Source organism: Astatotilapia calliptera, chromosome 12, assembly GCF_900246225.1.
Source record: "Astatotilapia calliptera chromosome 12, fAstCal1.2, whole genome shotgun sequence".
Taxonomy (NCBI): domain Eukaryota; kingdom Metazoa; phylum Chordata; class Actinopteri; order Cichliformes; family Cichlidae; genus Astatotilapia; species Astatotilapia calliptera.
The window spans coordinates 1,265,527-1,287,606 of record NC_039313.1 but is presented as its reverse complement, the minus strand read 5'-3'; the positions used below and the strand labels follow the sequence as shown (position 1 = coordinate 1,287,606).

At 41.9% G+C, this 22,080-nt stretch overlaps 1 protein-coding gene across 3 annotated transcripts in view; it reads left to right on the top strand.

Annotated features, from left to right (window-relative positions):
• Positions 1-1,067: 1,067 nt before the first annotated feature.
• The window catches only part of abca2 (ATP-binding cassette, sub-family A (ABC1), member 2), a 104,919-nt gene continuing 83,906 nt past the window's right edge, over positions 1,068-22,080 (top strand). For 2 of the 3 annotated variants that reach the window (XM_026186102.1, XM_026186100.1), the window contains exons 1-3: positions 1,068-1,450; positions 16,989-17,082; positions 19,501-19,503. In XM_026186102.1, the coding sequence (XP_026041887.1) occupies positions 1,385-1,450; positions 16,989-17,082; positions 19,501-19,503 (163 nt within the window). In that variant the 5' untranslated portion in view covers positions 1,068-1,384. The remainder of the gene's footprint in view (positions 1,451-16,988; positions 17,083-19,500; positions 19,504-22,080) is intronic. The other variant, XM_026186101.1, reaches the window with a different exon arrangement.

Below are 22,080 nucleotides of genomic sequence, written 5' to 3'. Positions count from 1 at the left end.
ACAATTTAACATTTATAATTTACAGTTTGCTGATTTAAAGTCTCACACAAGCCGTCGAAAGGGGAGGGGCCAGCTGCTTCCAAATAGAGCACATTTCATTCATAATGATGTAAATCCAAGCCCATTATCTATTCATGATTTGAGTCCGGGGTTGTGGGAAATCCCAGAAATGCACCCTACACAAAGTGATTCTGTGAACTAAGGTGTAGGTGTGTTAGGTTAAGTTGTGGTGATCCTCGAGTTGGGGGATTTGTGTTCATACTGGAGTGCAAAATTAAAACCAATGGAAGACGGACAAGAAACGTTCAAAGCCATCAGGTGCTCAGTTTAGAAAAAAGAGAAAAGAAGAGGAGGAGAAACGAGCAAAAGATACAAGTAAGCAGATGTGTGATTGGATAATGGCAGGTCATCCTGAAACAATCAGAATCAGAACACTTTATTAATCCCTAAGAAAATAATGTGGGTAGAGTTGCTCCAAGAAGATAAAAATAGTAACAGTAACAGACTAAACTCCAAGCAACACATTATGTTACAGGTTTTAATATCAATTAGTCATTGTCAGTTGTTGATTTCTCTCTCGAATTATGATGGCTGTTTGGTAGCTGTTTGCATACTATGCATACTCTCTCTCTCTTCATGTGTGTGTGTTTCTCTGGTGAAATTCAGTGTGGTTCCGACAACAGTTTTATGTTAATGTACAATCCTTAATGTGTTTTGTGTGTGTGTGTGTGTGTGTGTGTGTGTGGGTGTGTGTGTGTGTGTGTGTGTGTGTGTGTGTGTGTGTGGGTGGGTGGGTGGGGGGGGTGGGGGGCGCCAGAGGGACTGTTCGCCCGGGGCGCCAAACAGGCTAGGACCGCCACTGGTCAGAGGACAGATAAAAGGTTCGTCCAGTAAAGAGGATCTATTCACAACTTCTGTAGAGGGAAACAAGTGTAATCCTCACATTTTGACTTTTTAATCCAAATAGATTTTACTACTTTCTTTTCGTAATGTGGCTCTAATGCTCCACCGTCCAAATCTGAGTCAAGAGGCTTTTGTTTTGAAAGGTCTATCGGAAGTCTGTGGTTTGGAGCTTGCCAGGCTGCTCCCAAACTGCTTTCCTGTTCCAACTCCAGCAGTTGCATGATAAAGCAAGACTGTGAAGTGTTTACAGAGGATGACACTCAGTCCCGTCACGCATTTTGCCGCCGCTCTCGGATAAATGCTCATTTTTCCTTCCGCCTGCGCTAAAATAATAATAATAATATTGTTATTGGCTGAATCGGATCCAGGATGCCCAGAAACGGGATAGAAATCCCCTTGTTTTCTAAATCCAGCGTGACGTCACCGCCGTTATGCTGATTTGTTACATTTAGGACACCGTGAAGTAAAAGTGAGAAGGAAAATGGGATTCCTGCACCAACTCCATCTTCTGCTGTGGAAGAACATATCTCTGAAGAGGAGGGGGCCGGTAAGTGTGGCTGTGTTCTGCCCCGCTGCTGCATTGCCCACAGATGATGTTTGGACTAATTCTACCTCCGCCCGCTTCGGTCTGCATATGTTCCCATCAGGCATTAGGATAATACCGCAGCGTGAGAGTGGCTGGGTGTTGCTGAGCAGGAACGTGTACTGTGCGTGTGTCCGTGCTGGCGAACAGGTTGCTTCGACATAAACAACTGTATGAATTGTGAGCAGGCCTATGCAGCGTCTGTGAGCCATGTTGGCGTGGCCTGATCACGATTGTGATCATATTCAACAGCTGTTGTAGTATTTTAGAAATATTACAACATGTTTGATGTCAGCCTGAGAACGTAGGCTGTAACATGTTGTTGTCATTGCGGAGCTACTTCAGCACCACCCAATGAAACATAGATTTGATATGAACTTTTCTCACATTAAGATTTATGGCAACAGGAATATTGTGAAGCTTAATTTTGACTGCAGTGTTCAGGTAATTCATATATGCTGTGTGTGACATAATGGTGATGAAATCATTCTGCTCGAGCAGGGACAGGTATTTCAGCTTCTTGTTCGTGGAGTCAAACTCCGGAGTTGCTTTTGCAGTATGCTTTGGGTCGTTGATCATCACCAAATCACAACAGCAGTTCCCTGAAGTGCACTTGCACTCAGACAATCCCTTCTGAGTAAGTACTTGGCAATGAAAGACAAACTGGGACAGAACCAGGGTTAGGGAGGGCCCAGGACCGTACTCTACTCTTTATCAGTTATATCATGTATACACACCTGTAACCCAGTTCCACTGGCGGCCATACCTGTCCCTGTCATAATAACGCATCCATCATGTTTGACAGATAATGGGGTTTGCTTTGGATAATAAGCTGTTCCATTATTTCTGGCCTTTTTGTCATCATTCAGGTACAAACTAATCTTGGCTCCATCGGTCCGAAGCTTTCCTGTGATAAATGTGCTGGTTATTACAAAGCTTTTCAACTTGAGCACTCAAACCACTTGGAGTACAACACTGTGTTATGAAACCTTCTGTATTTACATTTTTACACTTGATAATGATACTCCCACCTCCTTCAGAGTGTTCTTGACTAGGACAGTGTGTTTTGAAGGGGTTTACCATGGAAACATTTTTGCAGTTGTCCACTATATTTGTCTCACATGGTCTTTTTGGTGTTGCTGGAAGACACCAACAAAATGTAGCCGTGTCACTGATAGGTCTGAAGGGAAGCGGGCCTCGCCTGGCCACAGAACCGCTTGATCAGTCGGTAGTTTTCTTTTTCTTTCTCTTTAAACGTAGCCGAGGCACCACGCGGCAAAAACTCACAATCTTACGATTATATTTGGCTTATTTCTAGTCAAAATAATCTCATGACACTTAAAATTAAAATTCCAAACAGCACAAATTCTATTCAAAGCAAAAAATAAAGAACTGCCAGGAAATATTCAGAGTATGTTTTTTTTGAAAGAAGGAAGTTATAATTTAAGGGGTTTTTGTAACTTCAAAACAGGGAAGGTTTGTACTACAAGAAAAAGCTTTTGTGTTTCTGTGCATGGAGTGAAACTATGGAACAGTCTGAATATGGAATTAAAGCAACGTCCAAACATAAAACTGTTCAAAAATAGTTATAAAAATATGATCTTCTCGAACTATAAAGAAAAGGAAAATATTGAAATTAATTGAATGTCTCTATTTAAAAACAAACAAACTCATGTGATATTATAGTATATAGTAAATCAGAAATCTGTTCACTATTTTTATTACAAATTCTAAGTAAGGAAGCTGACTAAATATTAACTGATAATTTATGGTAAAGGGGTGGGATTAAATAAAGTGTTTACTTCCTCCCTTTCAACATGTAAATTAATCAGAATGGTTTTTTTTGTATGTATTTTTTTCTCTCTTATTTTCTTTTCTAAATGTACCTGTATATTGTTCACATGTTGAAATAAATTACCAATCAATCAATCAAAATAAGACACAATCAGCTACAGAGAAATTTCAGTAAGATATAGGAACTTGTTTTTATCTTGTATTAAGCGAAAAAAATCAGCCAATGGAATAAGTGAAAACTGTCCAGTTTCGAGATGCAGCTTTGTGTAGATGCACAATATAGAAGACATACATACATGTGACAGTAACGAAACCCAGGGCTCTGCTGTAATGTGGTGTCAGTCTGTGGTACCAGCAGCTAGCAGTGTGTCTGACCTAGATCTAGTAAACAGAAGTGGGCTGGCATGGTATCTATGAAGACCACGAATAGCTGAGGACTCGTAGAAAAAGATTTTAAATGAAGAGATAACACAAAAACGGAAACACAACAGGAAAGGGATAAACCATCTGCACAGGAGAAAGGAGAGGATACGAGAGAGAAAGACTTTAGAGATGGAGGGATGAAGAATGAAGCTCCTGACTGATAATAGAGCGAATCTGTAGAGGAGCGTTTTAAGGACCACCGAGGGCTTGCACCGGAGACATGACATGACCTCGAAATCCTTGGGTTTCAAAGTTCGACTCGACTTCAGGGCATTTAGATGCAGTTTGAGCTTCTGATTGTTCTGCTCCACACATGGATGAAGTTACTGACGAGGTTCGGATCTCCTTCACCAACTGTGTGTAATTTACATGCTTACAGACGAGGCTGTGTTCCTTACACAGACACATCCACAAGGCCTGACCGTGTGGTATAGGAATATTAACAGATCTGCAGCGTGTGCTATGTAATACATGTTAAATACTCATACCTGATCAAAACTAAATATAAACCTGTCCTTAAATACTGAAAACCTGGTTTCACAGAGAGAGTGCAGCACTGAACTTTCCTGCATCCAGCTGTTTGTTGGTCTGATCAGATCAGATCTGATATCTAAATATCAATGGTCAATAACGGTGACGTGAGAACACATTCGGGTTCTGGTTGGACTAAAATGTGAGGAATTAATGGTGAATTTCTGTTTCAAGTTTTGTGCACAATGAAAGAAGTGTGTGATTTTTCAGTTTGTTTGCTGTTTTTTGGAGTTATCACAGTTAATTGTTAAAAGGACAGTTAACCTAAAAAATATCTAAATATCTCTTTTCTGACAAATATCGAGCTTGTTCCAAATGGGTTAAATGAAGACTTGGTTATTTTTAAATGTTCACAGCAGGCTGTCCACGAGGTGTTTATGCTAAGACTATTAAAGCAGTTCTGATGCAAAATACTGGAGACAATGAAAGGCAGCTCAGAGCTTTGTCCACAGAGTGCCTGTTGTGAATGGACGCTGAGTTTCAGGAGCTTGATATGATCCGTTATGAAACGTACTGCAATCTGTTGGTGAAGAAGTGATGACAACAATTTGGTAGTTCTGGACCATCATCATCTTTTGCCTTTTGTGATGGTTTGTTTTTCCACAGAAATGCTAAGATGTTTCAGTCAGGTGACTTAAACCAAGAACTGGAGGATTTATTAGGGGTCAGTGAGAGTTGATTTTAGGCTGAAGGTAAAGTTTTAACTGTTCAAATATCAGAAATTCAAAGTCAAGCAAGGAAAAAATGCATGGAACCACATTTTTTGGGGGGGTTTCTACAGTATGGAAGAAGTATACGTGGCAGTTATGTTTGTGGAGTGCATGGATGAAATAAAACTGTCAGCACTGAACCACCTGACTGCCTTTCCAAGTATGCCAGCCCTGTTTCACAGCCTGTTGAGGAAAACTGCCTGATCAGCTGTGTCAAACACTGAAGTCAAGTCATGTTACTTAAGTATTGATTAAAATCCTATTCATAATCCTAAGCTTCTTGTGAACTGTTTTTAATTGTCAGACTGAAATGAATCAGTACGTTTCTGTGTTCCATTAGCTCTATAAGATGCCTGCTAATTATGTTTTAGGGGTAATTTGCAGATTGGGAGGTAGTTATGATAGAATATACAATCGATTTCCAATTAAATATTACAGAGGTGGCACTGACATTCACTGGAACATGGTTAACTAGATTTTTAATGTTGTTGAAGACAAGCTACAGGTTACGTTTCATAGTGGGAACCATTTGATGTTAGTTAGTCATTAAAAAAAAACACAACTGTCTCATATAAAAGGAGGTAGAGCAGGTCATCTGCTGATCAGAAGAACATGTCTATGTAGGTTCTCAGTCATCCACATCATCGTAGTCTAAGGACCTTGGACATGAAAGCAGCTGGACTTCTTTAAGGTTCTTGAAGACATTTCAGCTCTCCTCGGAGAAACATCTTCAGTTCTAAAACCAAACGGTGCAGAGTCCCAGGCATGTAAAGCCTAGTGGGAGTTTTACCTATTGATCATGTACCTCATCACATGAGCCAAGGTGTGAAAAAAGGGTGTGGGTTATTATGGGCCGAGGTTTCGGGTGCAACCACTGTGAGACCTTCCCTCACTCTATCATGTGATCACCTGATGATGTAGATGTGAGTGGATATTAAAGTGTGTGGGTAGTGATCTCAAAACTGCATTGTTGGTAGCAGACAGTTGTTGTTGGTTTAGAGTAGGGCTGCCACGATTAGCCGACTACTCACGATTACGTCGACTATCAAAATCGTCGACGACTAATTTAATAGTTGTCGCGTCGTTTGAAGCTTTGTAAGATCCCAAAAGCCGCAGGAATAAGTAGTTTGGTTGAGATTAAAGTTATAGTTTCTACACAGCTGAATAAACATCAAGCAGACAGCTGATCATCAGAAGTGTGAGATGCTCCAGAATATACTCCAGTGTCCTGTTATATTTTAGATAGCAACGAGTTTATTAAACTTCACCGAAACAATCTGCAAATTTCATTAAAATTTAATAAACTATCATCTTGTCTTTATTTTTAGTTAGCACCTTAAACACTTAAAGCTGTAAGCTAATGATAGTTATATAAGAGCAGATGCTGCTGGTGCAATAAGCTGTACGTTTTACTCCAATGGATGATGATCTGATTAGTCAACTAATCGTAAAAATAATCGGTGACTAGTCGACTATCAAAATAATCGTTTATGGCAGCCCTAGTTTAGATGCAGATGAACAGCTGAGTCTTGTCCTGTCACGGGGCTCTTCTATGTTGTGCCATGAGTTCATGCAGTGGCTGTTTGGTTTCTCTGAGGTCTGAGTACTACTTGTTGCACTGCACAGCATACACTGTCTATATTAGGTTTGGGAGATTTGTTCTTGGGATAAACCAGTGTTTGTCTGAGGGTGTGGCTGGGTGACCAGGATGTCATGTATGAGCTTCTCTGATAAACCTGTTACATAAGGGATGACAGTGTTGTTCCTTTGCATGGTCCTAAATTACTCCCAGTTTGTTTTCCAGAGGGTGGTGGGAGTGAAAGAGGAGGTACTGGTCTGTGTGTGTGGGCTTCCGGTAAACTTCAGTGTTGAAGTTTCCAATGTTTACAGCACAGTCCACAAACAGGAAACTGTTATCTTTATGTCTTCCTGGTGAACTTTATGTTTCTATCCACTGAGTTGATGTGAGCAGTGAAGAATTCCACTTTTTGAGTTTTTATTTTGACACAGGTGCCATCCATGTATCTGTACCAGTGGCTATATACTGTCCCTGTAGAAGAGCCAGGAGCCTTTCTTTCCTTTTTATTTATTTATTTATTTGCCTGTCCCGTTTGGCTCTTTTGCCATCAGAATTATTGTTTAAAGGCGAAGAAAGATGCCCAAAGGATTTACTTTACCAAATGGACCATCCCAGCCTTGCCGTAATGGTCCATTTGATTCACCTTTTATTGTTTATTTTATTTTATTTTCACTTGCTAAATACGGGACAGATTTGACTGGGGAAAAGAAAGAGGGAAAGAAAAACAGCGGGGAAGAGGGACTGGGATAAAGGGCAAAAAACAAAAACCAACAAAACAAACAGACAAAAAATCCATCTCACCTGGATCACCTGTTGAGAAAGAAAAAAGAGAAAACAAGCAGAAGAAAAAAAAGAGCAACATAATAAACAACATCACGATGATATATGGGAATATGACAGTAAATACTAAATGTTAAACATTATTGTGCAGCACATAAGATCAACAGCGCACAGTGTGCTTATGGTAGGAGCCAAAAAGGGTGTAGTTTGTGGGTGTGATCACCCGTGTGTACACCTGTGAGCATGGACGCGCTTGTTTTTAAAAGGTTCCTTCATGTAATGATCTGCTAGAGGGTGTGGGGGGGCCACAGCCCCGTCCTCCAGGGCATGAAGCAGGTATGGAGGAGATCAAAACTCCAGACATCCAGAGGCCCCCAGAACACAAGAGACCAAGGAAGACCAACAGAGGGGCAGCCGCGCCACTGTCCCAGTAAGAGCTGAGGAGAGTCCCAGATGAGGGCTCACTCAGCAGCCGCGGAGCAGAAGCCAGGGGGAGTTGCAGTGATGCGCCCGTGAGCTCCGCCGGCAGCCAGCCGTGCCTGAGTGACCGAGCCCCAGGCCGAGAGGCCGGGGGCACCCCGCCTCCGAAGTGGCCCGAGCGAGCCCCAGGCTCCAGGCCCCGATAAGCGGCCGCCAAGGAGTGAGCCGGTGTGTACCTGGACGCCCATCCCCGGACACAAAGAACCACCAACGCACCGATGTCTGAGGGGGTCCGCCACTGGCAGGGGAAGTGGTGGTAGGGGGAGATAGGCCTCCAAACCTTGGAGGGCCTGAGATGTCCCCAGAGAGGTGGCGTCTGATACCCAACCTGACGTATAGACACAGAAATACAGGCACACACAGATACAAACATCCATTCCCACCCTCATGCTCTCATATGCACTTACTCCACACTCAACCAACGTGGAGACAGACATCGAGAGACACTGTACACACGATCACACTCCCCAAGCGTACTCTAAGCCCCAGGTCTAGGTACCCTTGCCCCTGGAGGGGGAAACTGCACCCAGACCCAGGTAGTGTTACCCTGGGGTGGAGAGAAGCAGACCGCCCCGACTCGGCAGCAGCAGGGAGGCTCCACACTCCAGACCCCAGTCGGACGGCCAACTCCTCCTAGCCCCCCTGCTCCAGCAGGCCGCAGAGAAGACTCCAAACCTCCCTCCACCCGCTCATATGTAGTGTTGATGCATGTGTGTTCTAAGGTGCATTTATAATGGATTGCATTTATATAGCGCTTTTCAGGACCCCTCAAAGCGCTTTTACAATACCACTATTCATTCACTCTCACATTCACACACTGGTGGAGGCAGCTACAGTTGTAGCCACAGCTGCCCTGGGACAGACTGACAGAAGCAAGGCTGCCATATCGCGCCATCGGCCCCTCTGGCCAACACCAGTAGGCGGTAGGTGAAGTGTCTTGCCCAAGGACACAACGACCGAGACTGTCCGAGCCGGGGCTCGAACCGGCGACCTTCCGATTAAAGACGAACACACAACTCTTGAGCCACGATATTTAGGACCCAGTAGGGCATGGAGCTACCTGCCAGAGAGCAGTAGGTAAGCGCATGGTCCCTCCTGCTAGCCCTCAATGTCTACGTGTATTTAAAATTGAGGGGTGGGCAACGACGCCAGGGGTGAGGTGTACACCCTGATGGTCTTTTGGATTCCGTCTAGCGTGCCCACCCCCAAGATCCTATATGTATGTGTAATGAGAGTGTGAGTAATGTGAATGTCTAAGTTGTGGGATAAAATTGAGGCAGAGGCAGCCAGAAGGGGACAGAGGGGGGGGGGTGCCTCCCCTGCACCCTGGTGACATACCTTTACCCCAAGGCCCTGCATGTGTGGGTGGTTGTGGTGGAGCGGGAAGAGGGAGGCAGCTGGAGATGGGGAGGGAAGGAAGGGAGGGGCAAGTGACCCCTCCCTGGGGCCAGCTCCCCCCGCTGACCCCAGTAGGCACCCCCATACTCTGCAACCCGCCAGGGAAAGGGGGTCCAGGCCCATCCGGACCGGGGCCCAGTACAGCAGCACCCGCCAGGCCCCACAGAGCCCGGGACAGCCCAGCCGACCCCACCTCAGAGAAAACTGCACCCACCCCACCATCCACTCATCTTCCTGACTACATAATGGTAAATGGCCTGTATTTATATAGCGCTTTACTAGTCCCTAAGGACCCCAAAGCGCTTTACATATCCAGTCATCCACACATTCACACACACAATCACACACTGATGATAAAGATAAGATAAGATAAGATAAGATAAGATAACCTTTATTAGTCCCACACGTGGGAAATTTGTTTTGTCACAGCAGGAAGTGGACAGTGCAAAAGTTATGACGCAAAAATTAGAATACAATAAGAATAAATACAGTACACAGCTGTACAGAATAGAATAAAATAATATACTATATACAGTAGAATAAAATAGAATAAAAATATACAATAAGATAAAAATAGAATACGAATGCTATATACAACTGAGTAAAAATACAGCTACATTGTAGCCACAGCCACCCTGGGGCGCACTGACAGAGGCTGCCGGACACTGGCGCCACCGGGCCCTCTGACCACCACCAGTAGGCAACGGGTGAAGTGTCTTGCCCAAGGACACAACGACCGAGACTGTCCGAGCCGGGGCTCGAACCGGCAACCTTCTGATTACAAGGCGAACGCCCAACTCTTGAGCCACAATCGCCCCACATAAGACAATAGACGCCCAGGCTGAGATCTTCCTCCACCTCTCCTGTAACTCCCCCTCCTGCAGAGTGAGTTCCTGAAGAGAGGAGAGCTCCTGCAAGATGTAACAACCTCCCCCACCAGTTGAAGAGCCCCCCAGGTGGCTCGATGCACCGGCGGCACCCTGTGCCAGGGCTGGGCCCCCATACACCCACCCGCCCATAACCCCGGCAACACACCAAACAGGACCCAAGCCCCCGAGGCCCGGCCAGGGCCCCAGCCCAGAGACGGAGCGCCCCCAGAACCTCACGCCTGTCCCGGACCCACCCAGGGGCAGCCAGGCTACCAGGTCAGTAACCCACGTCCGTCAGCACAGACCCTCCCCTAGCCCCGCTGCACACAGCCGCAAGGAAACCGTCACCTAAGAGCCAACAGAGCCCTTAATAGTCCATGACTGCTACCCCGGGTTGACCCCTCCAAGGAAGAACCCCCCAACACCCTAAGCCTGTCCCTACCCCCACACCAATCACAACAGCGAAGGTGGGACTAAACTATGACCCCCCACCCCCACTAGGTGATGGAGCTGATCTCATCTTGAACATCAGATGACCTGTATAGTGCACTCTATGTAATATTTTGTATTGAATTAATTGAAGACTGGGATTTCTAATTAGATGAAAGGTTTTTAAGCAAATCTGAGACCAGAAGTTTAGGTCTAAGTTAACTGATAAATCCGCTTCCCATTTTGCAATAGGAAGTGATATTGATTCATCTGTTTTAGAAAGCATTCTGTATATTTTGGATAGTAATTTGGGGGTTTTAAGAGTAAGAAATTGAACCACACTTGGTGGTGTTTGTAGTTCAACTTGACCCGGTTTAAATTTCTTTTTTACTATGGATTTAATTTGTTGATATTCTAAAAATCTTTTCTTGTTGATCCCATATTGTGTAACTAGTCCGTCAAATGAAATAAATTCTGTTCCTTCTAGTATATGTTCTAAATATTTGATTCCTTTATCACTCCAATCTGAAAAGTTTATCATATTATTGTTTTGTAATATGTCAGGGTTGTTCCAGATAGGTGTACGTTTGCATGGGATTAATGAAGACGCCGTCAATTTTAGAAACTCCCACCATGCTGTCAGAGAAGAGCTGATGTTGATGCTTTTAAAGCATTCATGTCGTTGGATGTTTGAGCTGATAAATGGTAGGTCTGAGATCTCTAGATTATTGCAAAGTGCTTGTTCTACATCTAGCCAAGGTTCATCTAAGAGGGTATGTTTTAGCCATCCTGAGATAAACTGAAGCCTGTTGGCTAAGAAGTAGTGCTGAAAGTTAGGCAGTTCTAGTCCTCCTTTATCCTTGGTCTTTTGCAGTGTTTTTAAGCTTATACGTGGGGGTTTATTTTTCCAAAGGAATTTGGACATACATGAATCTAGAGATCTGAACCAATCTTGTGGCGGTTTAGTTGGGATCATTGAGAATAAATAATTTATTTTTGGTAAGACCATCATTTTTATAGCGGCAACCCTTCCCATGAGTGATATGGGTAGACATTTCCATCGAGCCAGATCGCCTTCTACTGTCTTTAAAAGTAGGATATGGTTTAATTTAGTCAGATCTGCAAGCTTGGGAGAAACATTAATACCTAAATATTTTATATTTCCCGATTGCAGTGGTGTAGAAGAGGAATTATGGAAGGAGCAATTAATCGGAAGGACTGTAGATTTTGACCAGTAATCTGATATTCTTGCAAAAGAGTTTATCAATTCAATCACCCCAGAGATATTGGTTTGTGAGTTTTGGAGAAAGAGTAACACATCATCCGCATAAAGGCTGATTTTATGTTCCACATTCTTGCATTTTATGCCCTTAATTACTGAATTCTGTCTAAATGCTGCTGCTAGTGGTTCAATAAAAATTGCAAACAGTGAAGGGGAGAGTGGGCATCCCTGCCTGGTGCCCTCAGGAGACAGAAGCTGGAGGATGTCTGGTCATTTGTTCTGACACAAGCTGTTGGGGAATTATATAATATTTTTAACCAGTTAATGAAAGAGGATCCAAAACCAAATTTGTGTAAAGTTGCAAATAGAAATTTCCAGTTAACTCTGTCAAATGCTTTTTCTGCATCTAAAGAAAATATTGTAGTTTCTAGGTTTTTACTGTATGAGTAGTCTATCAAATTAAGTAATCTCCGTGTATTTGTTGATGAGTGCCTTCCTTTTATGAAACCTGGGCCGCGAGAGTTGAGGCTCGGGTGTGAAATGTATGGTTTTCAGGGTTTGTAGCATTATTTTGTTATCGTTTTTATCATTAACTCTGTTTTCCTGGGTCTTTTCACGTGTTTTATGAATAAATCTTCTTTTTTTCGATACCGGTACTAGTTTTATTTTGTTGTATTTATCCGCAACACTTTAAAGGCCGGTCCGTGAAAATATTGTCGGGCATAAACCGGTCCGTGGTGCAAAAACGGTTGAGGACCGCTGCTCTAGGGCAAGATACTAACCCCAAGTTGCTCACTGATGCTTCCATCAGAGTATGAATGTGTTTGAATGTTAGATAGAAAGCACTTAAGTATACAAAAAAGTGCCTTTGTGAATGAGGCATGTTGTCTAAAGTGCTTTGAGTGCTCTGGGAGAGTAGAAAAGTGCTGATTAATTGATGATGTTGACTATAAAAATTCATCGACGCATCATATACTTATACCAAAAATGTTGTTTTGTAACTGCAGTACACTACAGGTAATATTACAGTAAACCTTTTACACCTAACTTGTTAATCTGTGGGTTGGACTTTATCAATATTCAATTAAATAGTTTAAATGGCACTGAACACTACTCCACCTGAGAAACTATAATATACAGACATTAGTATAATTAGTTTTTGTCTAACTCTGTTTGTTCTGTTATATTAGTAGTAAGCACAGGCATTTATATGAGACTGTCCTGTATAAGCTCATGCACCTCTAAAAGTGCTGAAGTCGTGACAGAGAGCATCTTCAGCATGTTATCAGCAGCTGGGAACATCACCTCAAAGATAAGAGCACGCCTCACTCCAGGGCATGTCCACTGCAATCGTGAAGTCATGAACTGAATCATCTGTAAGCTTCGGAAAATTGCTTCTTAGGACTGGAAAATAAAATCTTTTTGATTCCATTTAAAGCTTTATTTGAACTTATGGACAGAACCCATTTTAGTTTCCTATTATGTTTTTGTTTGAATACTACTAGCACTTTAATTTGTATTATCTGATATTTTTATTTATTTCATTCTTAGTGTGGCGGTCCTATTGAGATGTTAAAAGTACATTTGATTATTTTTAAATTCATGTGTTTCCTGTTTTAATTTGCTGTGGGATGAGACAACAGGGTAATATTCACAGGTGGGCAGACGTGAGCAGATGATTCTTATTTTAGAATCAATCCTTTTATCCCTTTTGAACAAGCATGTGGCAACAGTCGGAAAGGCAAACTTCCTTTTAACAGGACGAAACCTCCGGGTAGAACCAGGCTCAGGGAGGGGCAGCCATCTGCCACCACTGGTTGGAAACATAGTTGGTAAAAAAGAAGTAATGCATCATGGGTTGTGCCCAGCAACGTCTTGCGCTAAATAACTAAGAGAGAATTTAGGATCACCCGATCCAGCCCTAACTATATGCTTTAGCAAAAAGTAAAGTTTTAACTCTAATCAGAAAGCAGAGATAGTGTCTGTCTCCTGAATCCAAACTCGGAGATGGTTCCATAGAAGAGGGGCCTGTAGAGTGTGGGGTTAAATGCTTTGGTTTATCCTGCCTCTTGCTCAAACAGGATTAAAAGTGCAACCTTTATGACAACATCTTTTTTTGTAGGATGAATCGAACACTTCTCTGTTTCCTGTGCAGCCAAAAGTGCCGTAAAAGCACCGCATTGATTCTGATAGTACAGGGTGGGCCATTTATATGGGTACACTGTAATAACATGGGAATGGTTGGTGATACTAAAGTCCTGTTTGTGGCACATTAGTATATGTGAGGGGGCAAACTCCTCCAGATGGGCGGTGACCATGGTGGCCATTTAGAAGTCGGCCATCTTGGATACAACTTTTGTTTTTTCAATAGGAAGAGGGCCATGTGACACATCACACTTATTGGTAATGTCACAAGAAAAACAATGGTGTGCTTGGTTTCAACGTAACTTTATTCTTTCATGAGTTATTTACAAGTTTCTGACCACTTATAAAATGTATTCAATATGCTGCCCATTGTGTTGGATTGTCAATGCAACCCTCTTCTCCCACTCTTCACACACTGATAGCAACACCGCAGGAGAAATGCCAGCACAGGCATCCAGTATCCGTAGTTTCAGGTGCTGCACATCTCGTATCTTCACACCATAGACAATTGCCTTCAGATGACCCCAAAGATAAAAGTCTAAGGGGGTCAGATCGGGAGACCTTGGGGGCCATTCAACTGGCCCACGACGAACAATCTACTTTCCAGGAAACTGTTCATCTAGGAATGCTCGGACCTGCACCCATAATGTGGTGGTGCACCATCTTGCTGGAAACACTCAGGGAACGTGCCAGCTTCAGTGCACAAAGAGGGAAACACATCAGCATGTAGCAATTTCAAATATCCAGTGGCCTTGAGGTTTCCATTGATGAAGAATGGACCCACTATCGTTGTTCCCCATATACCACACCAAACCATCACTTTGTTGTTCCAACAGTCTTGGAGGGATCCATCCAATGTGGGTTAGTGTCAGACCAATAGCGGTGGTTTTGTTTGTTAACTTCACCATTCACATAAAAGTTTGCCTCATCACTGAACAAAATCTTCTGTGTGAACTGAGGGTCCTGTTCAAATTTCTGTTTTGCCCATTCTGCAAATTCTGTGCGCTGATCTGGGTCATCCTCGTTGAGATGCTGCAGTAGCTGGAGTTTGTAAGGGTGCCATTTGTGAGTAGCTAATATCCGCCGAAGGGATGTTGGACTAATGCCACTCTCCAGTGACATGCGGCGAGTGCTACGCTGTGGGCTCTTGCTGAATGAAGCTAGGACAGCCACTGATGTTTCTTCATTAGTCACAGTTTTCTTGCGTCCACATTTTGGCAAATCCAACACTGAACCAGTTTCACGAAACTTAGCAAGCAGTTTGCTAACTGTAGCATGGGAGATGGGTGGTCTCGTAGGGTGTCTTGCACTGAAATCTGCTGCAATGACCCGGTTACTGCGTTCACCAGATATCAACACAATTTCTATCCGCTCCTCACGTGTTAACCTCTTCGACATGTCAATGACTGTGAACAAAGAGAAACTTGTAAATAACTCATGAAAGAATAAAGTTACGTTGAAACCAAGCACACCATTGTTTTTCTTGTGACATTACCAATAAGTCTGATGTGTCACATGACCCTCTTCCTATTGAAAAAACAAAAGTTGTATCCAAGATGGCCGACTTCTAAATGGCCACCATGGTCACCACCCATCTTGAGGAGTTTGCCCCCTCACATATACTAATGTGCCACAAACAGGACTTTAATATCACCAATCATTCCCATGTTATTACGGTGTATCCATATAAATGGCCCACACTGTACTATACTTGTTAGAACCAACAGTCACTTGTGAGGACACACAACCTGGTCCTCACAAATAAGATTTGAAGGCATTTTTAAAGCTCAAAATGTGGTTTCAGTGTCAGGGTTACAATTAGGTTATGGTTAGGTTTAGGGTAAGGGGTAGCCATTCATATTTAATGGTTAAGGTTGGGTTAAGGGGCAAGGGAAAGCATTATGTCAATGAAGGTCCTCACTAAGATAGCTGAACGGGGTTTCCTGTGTTTGTGTGTGTGTGTAGACTCAGACACTCTGAGAAAAAAACCTGTTGTTTTGTTCCCCAAGAAATGAAAAGTAATACAGTTTTAAAATCACATTAAAATCTCCTTATTTCTAGCATTTTTTTTTTCAAGTGTACCAAAGTTGAGATGTATGAGAGTGCTGCCAGATTAAATGGATTATCTATAACAGAACTTGATATGTGAGAAGAGACATTTTTGTTTATTGTAACCTGTGTCAGTGGACTCTTGTCTCTGTCTAAAGAGCCTCTTTGTCTGCACTAACCTTCACAAACAGAACGCACACGCAGCAGCTGGGTGTGTATCTGTGGGCATCCAAGACAGAAGCACAAAGACATCATGGTTCCAGTAGTTCTGTGTGGACAGTGTTACGAAAGAGGAGGCTGTCAGATTCAAGATGATTCATGATTCCTGGAAAGAATCGAGGCCTTCATTTGGCTTTGTTAGCACACACCTTTGTTTTAGATTTCATTAAATGAAATGCACTGCAGCTGCAAGGGGTCCATGTCCAGGTTAAATTCAGGAGTGTTGAAAGAGAAGATGACAAGAAGTTGCCCTAGATGCCAAAGAGCTTGATGAAATTGCCTTGAAAATTTCTGGAGTAATTTCTGAGAATTATTCTGGTGGTCAGAATGCACCCTGATCATCTCACATTTGTAAAGAAATGTGAGGTGATAAGCACGCAATCTACTGTGAACCTTTGTTTTAAACTATGGTACTTTTGTCAGCATCTTTTCATCTCATCTCCTCCTCTGATTGTGAGGCACATATCTTGCAATGGACTGTACAGCAGACGTGGCCTATCAGCCTGTCTCTGATGGTGTCTTTAATCTGTAACGTGTCCACAGAGCAAACTAAACTGCACTGCACAGCCTGCTTTAGAGTAACGGCCACATAAAAAGGGTTTGGCATTGCAATGAAGAGGAGCTGTGCAGGCTGGACATCTTTCTCATTCCCTCACCGATGTAAAAGATTGATATCTTAAAGTAAGCAAACTCTGTAAAGTCTATTGTGAAACATGATCTATGAACTGTGTGATGGGAACTGACAAGGAGAGTGTAATGGTAAAGACCCATGACTCAAGATCACTGACCTGAAACTGGACTAGGTTTAGCCCAGATTTCATTGAAATGGAGTGAAAAAATAATCCTGTAAATTATCTTTCTTGTTCCGATTCAGTGGGTGCTGGCTTTTGAGATTTTCATCCCGCTCGTCCTTTTCTTCATCCTCCTGGGTCTGAGGCAGAAGAAGCCAGCAATTCCTGTCAAGGAAGGTAAGCAGAGTGTTTGAGAACCTAAAGACAGCAGTGGGAAAATTGTATTACCAGTAGACATGGGGGGTGGAAGCAATACATTTGACTGAAGTTGCTAATACCCAGGATTAAACGTCTACTGTATCTATCCTCAGAATCAACAACATTTCAGCACTCGTACTGCATCCTGCTGTTTACAGCAGTGATTGCAGCACAGGTATTCTTAGTGTCTCCATGATTTAGGTTAATCTAGTTTGTCGAAGCTACATAAACATTTCATATTCAAGTTCAGCATGTTTAGAGAATATTTTTATATATATTATCAATTATAATAATCAAAAAATGTTAACCTAAAGATACATAAAAATGACTAGACCAGCATAATAACTGTGTGAACAAAAAGTGCAGGTGTCTACCAGACAAAGCAAATCTTTCAAGCTTCCTGTCGGTTGTTTCATTGGTTAATCGAGTAATTGGATAAGAAATGTTTTTGTTTTATTAATGAACATAAAATAAATATTTAAAAGAGAAAAAAACAGCTATTTCAAAATGAACTGCTTATTGGTTTCCAAATTAGAAACTGGTCATAAAGGACTGATTTTACAATTCACTCCGTATATATATATATATATACATATATATTAGGGATGCAACGATACCAATTTTTTCAAACCGATACTTGGATCTGAGTACTTGCCGATACAGAGTACAAAAACCGATACTTCTACCACACACACAGACAAATGCAATGAATTGGAAGAGAGGTTTTATTTTATTCTCTGCCGATAATAAATAATATCTTAATAAAAAAGACCACAAAAAAATTTCAAGTGAAAAATAAGCACTTCTGTTAAATTATTGCAGAGTCTCCACATTGTAATTTAACAAAATATCACTGAACTATTGGCACTGTCTCGAGCTTTCGGAATAATAAATAAACACTTCTGTTTGGAATAAAATAAATACAAATTAGGTTTGAGAATAAAATAAACTTTTAAATTATTGCAGAGTGTCCATATTGTAAACAAACAAACAAAATAACGAAAGTATTTGGCATTGACGAACGAACTCGCCATCTGCCCGTGGATCATCAGTCCACTGTGCCGTTAAATCAAGGACTGACATCGCGCACACACTGCTTGTCTTTACCTCTTTAGAGAGTTTTGGCACCATTATCTCCCTGATGTGTGGGCGGCTGGGAATTTCATATCGCAGCTCGAGTGTGCTGAGAAGAATCCTATGTTTTCCACGGCCGGCATTGGCTGGTCATCCAGAGCGATAAAATGAGTCAGAGCCTCTGTTGTTTTAACTGCCCGTGGATTTTCTCTTGACATTTTTCATCGCTTTTCCAAAACCTGAGTTAAAGTTGGCTGTTCCGGTCCACACTGCTGACATTTTGTTTAGCCTAGCTACAGCAGCCTCCAGTTTCTCTTTTTTTATCTGGAGCTGCCAGTCTGACTCATCTAACCCTGTGCCTGTTTAGCGCGGGATGTCCCCCTAGTGGCCAATCTAAAAAACTACAACAGAAATGACATGCCACCCTCTGATTAATGAAATAAGTTAGTATCGGTTCATGGTATCGGTTAACTTTTACAAGTATGAGTGCACACACATTTTACAGTATCGGCCCCGATACCAGTATCGGTGCATCCCTAATATATATTATACATATTTTTTTATGTGGGCGAAACTTGTTTTTACACGATGATGACTGAACACGGTCGTGCATGAAACACAGCACTGAGGATTTTGTATAATTGAGTTACTCTAATTACTCGATGAATCATTGCAGCCTTAGAATAAAGTATGCCAGTGCGGTGAATGCAGAGGGTTGCCAGTGAAGTGGCCAATACTGACTAGAATAAATGTGTTTCTATTTATGGCTTACGTTTACCATAAAGGGGGTGGAGTTATGTGCACTGCCTTAATACTCCTCATTTTTGGTCAGTACTATTACCAGGAGGAACTTAAGTAAACTTGATATCATTATTCAGCTCCTGCTTCGTGGTGAGGCAGCAGCTGCTGCTCCTCACTGCCTTCAAAGGTAAAACATGCAACATCAAACTGCTTTTACTAAATAAAAAACGTTGGAAAGGAAGCTGCAGACCAGCCGACAGTAATACCTGCAGCATCATACCAGCAGCTAATTTAGTCTTATATGGACCCTTTATACTGTCCTCCCACTCGATCCACCAAAAGTATGAGATCAACTTTTGCAACATTTCCTGTTTTTGTGTTCGTAGTTCATCTGCTAGTGATGTGTCTGCTCTGCTGTTAGCTGGTTTTTCATGTGTAACTGTTCCCTGTAGCCATCAGAGCACCCAGTTTATTTGATTTCTTTGTCTTTTATTCTTTTATTTTACATTTCTTTCTTTCTTTTTTCTGTCTTCCTTTCTTTCTTCTGCATGATGCATGTTCTCAACATTTTGGATGGACCAGTGTGTAAGTGTCATTGTGCATTTGTTTTATGCTAACAGATTATATAACATACACTCTGTATATTGGAAGGCCGAGCTCTTCCCGGGACCCGGATTGATTCTTTGGCTGTTGGAGATTTCTTTCACTTTGATTTAGATTGCTGTCAGATTTGTTTGAGTGATCATCTTAAACTGTCCCTTCTGTTATCTCTTAAGGTTGATTTTTGATACAAAGTCAAGAAACGAATTCATGGTTTAACTATAAATGGAGCATTTTAAATGCACCACAGAGAAAAAGACTGAACAGGCAGCCAAGTTTGATGCATCTTAAATGTAGTGATGTATAATCATGTCTCATAAAGGAAACAAATGATCAGGTGTACACACACACTGGTGTATATAGTTGTGGTTGCAGTTGGGCACACTACTCACAAAACCAAAGGATGTAGATTGAAAAAGCCAGTTTCATATTCCCTCTGAATCTGTACATTGGACACATTTACAGGCTACTCAAGACATTAGATGGTAAACAGTATTGTTGCCCAGTCAGGAGTCATCTTACTTTTTATCTCATGAGCTCCTGAATTATCTGGGTTGTAATTCAGTGCGTGCACTCAGGTAAAAAAGCTCCTCTGGCTCCTGTGAGTGTGCTCCGCTCAGGTCACCTCAGAACCAGCACTGTGATGCACACTGCTGGTTGGCGGACACAGAGAAGCACATCTGTATTGTTATCCAATGGAATTACAAGAAGTAATCTAATCCACGACAGCGCTAACAAATATTTCTGTAATTACTGTTGAATCTTTTCACCATGTTCAGTGTTTCTGACCAGGCTATGAAAACTTAATGAGCTGCTGTTTAGTGCATGCTAATTCTGTTTCCTACACCATGCTGTGCACCTAACACTCCCTCAGTAAATCTACCAGCCTGTGACCTGATCAGAGAGGACAGATGTCAGTGAGCTGAAGAATGAACTGAACTACTCTGTAGGGCACATTTTACTTATATTTTCACACTTCCATTATAGAAATGCACGATGGCATTATTCACTGTGGACTCGTCACTGAATAAATGATTCTATATATACTTGGTGACCTGTGACATGTAAAGACAATCTTTGCTGTTGCCTGGATCTCGTATTGACCCTGTGATCTCCACACAACCTGTGGACTGGCAGTTAAATGCAGTCATGAGTTTAAGGGGGACTCCATAGTTTCTCCACCTTTTGTTTCATTGATTTTTCATTTGAAAAGTGAACATCTGTAAAAGTCAGCTTTTTGTGTAGTTAAAATGTTCCCACTGCGTCAAAGGGACATCTTTTATGTCATTTTGGACATACGATTTTAGTGACGAGGTTGTTTTGTAGCTCCAGGTGACGTCGTTTTTTATACATCTATTACACTTCTAGTGTTGATGTCAGTAGGACCTCTGTGGACGGGCTTTTTATAGTCCAAATCTGGTGGCTGTGGACATTGTTTCAATGTCAAACTTAGACTTAAATTAGATGGAGTTTTTATAAAGCTTCCACCTGTATAGGCTCTGTAGTCCCATGTTTCCACAGGTAGAGGGCACTGTCCTGAAACAGTAAGCAAATGTACTGTTTATGAGAAACCTGCAGTCAGCTGAGCCTGAAGAAGTCACCTGGATGATGATGAAACATTTCTCCCTCTGAAGACGTCCAGATGAACAGAATCAACCTTTTCGGATGGATTTCAATGTTTTTAATATTTCACATTTTTTAAATAAATGGTCGTTTTAACCTAATTACAAACAAATAAGTTGAATAATTAAAATAAATAAACCAGTTAAGGAAAAACTGGAAAACTTAAAATAACAAACAAAACAAAAACCCCACATGTTGTGAATAATTTGAGTAACACAGAATAAATCGTGTTTGTTTATCTATCTTACGTCCGATGTTTAGTGGGTCAGGTTAATAAAACTATTCTGGAAAAACTATTTTTAGCCAAAACAATCATAATATGATGATGATAGTTTTTACTATAATCAGTCCGGTAGTTTATTTTAATGCTGCAGAGTGTATTTGGGCACACACAAGGAAAAGGATAAAGGGGTGGAGCAAGACATTGAACGATGCTTGTTCTTGGTCAGACTCAGTTTGTTACAAATGAAACCATATTTCACTGTGGGTTTGTCTTCAACCCACCATGATATTCTGTGAAGTGACTTAGTTTACATTTTTCTTTTTGACTTTTTGTGGCTATAAAGCATAGTGTTTCAGGGGATTTCCCTAAACGTAAACTTTTAAATACAATACAAATGAAACATTCAGCTTTAGACCTGCAGTGACACCAGGGTAAAACAACGAAGGCTAGAAGCTGGCAATAGACACCTTTCTTTATGAGGGCAGCAGGTGTAAGAGTATGCAATCCAGAGACTACGACAGCCGAAGGCAACCGTTAAAGAGAGAAGTTCAATTCAATATAATTCACTGTTATTTATATAGCACCAAATTGCAACAACAGTCACCTCAAGGTGCTTTATATTTCCAGGTAAAGACCTTCCGATAATAGAGAGAAACCCCAACAACCAGAAGAATCCCCACCCCTATGAGCTAGCACATTTTGGGGAAGGAAAAAAG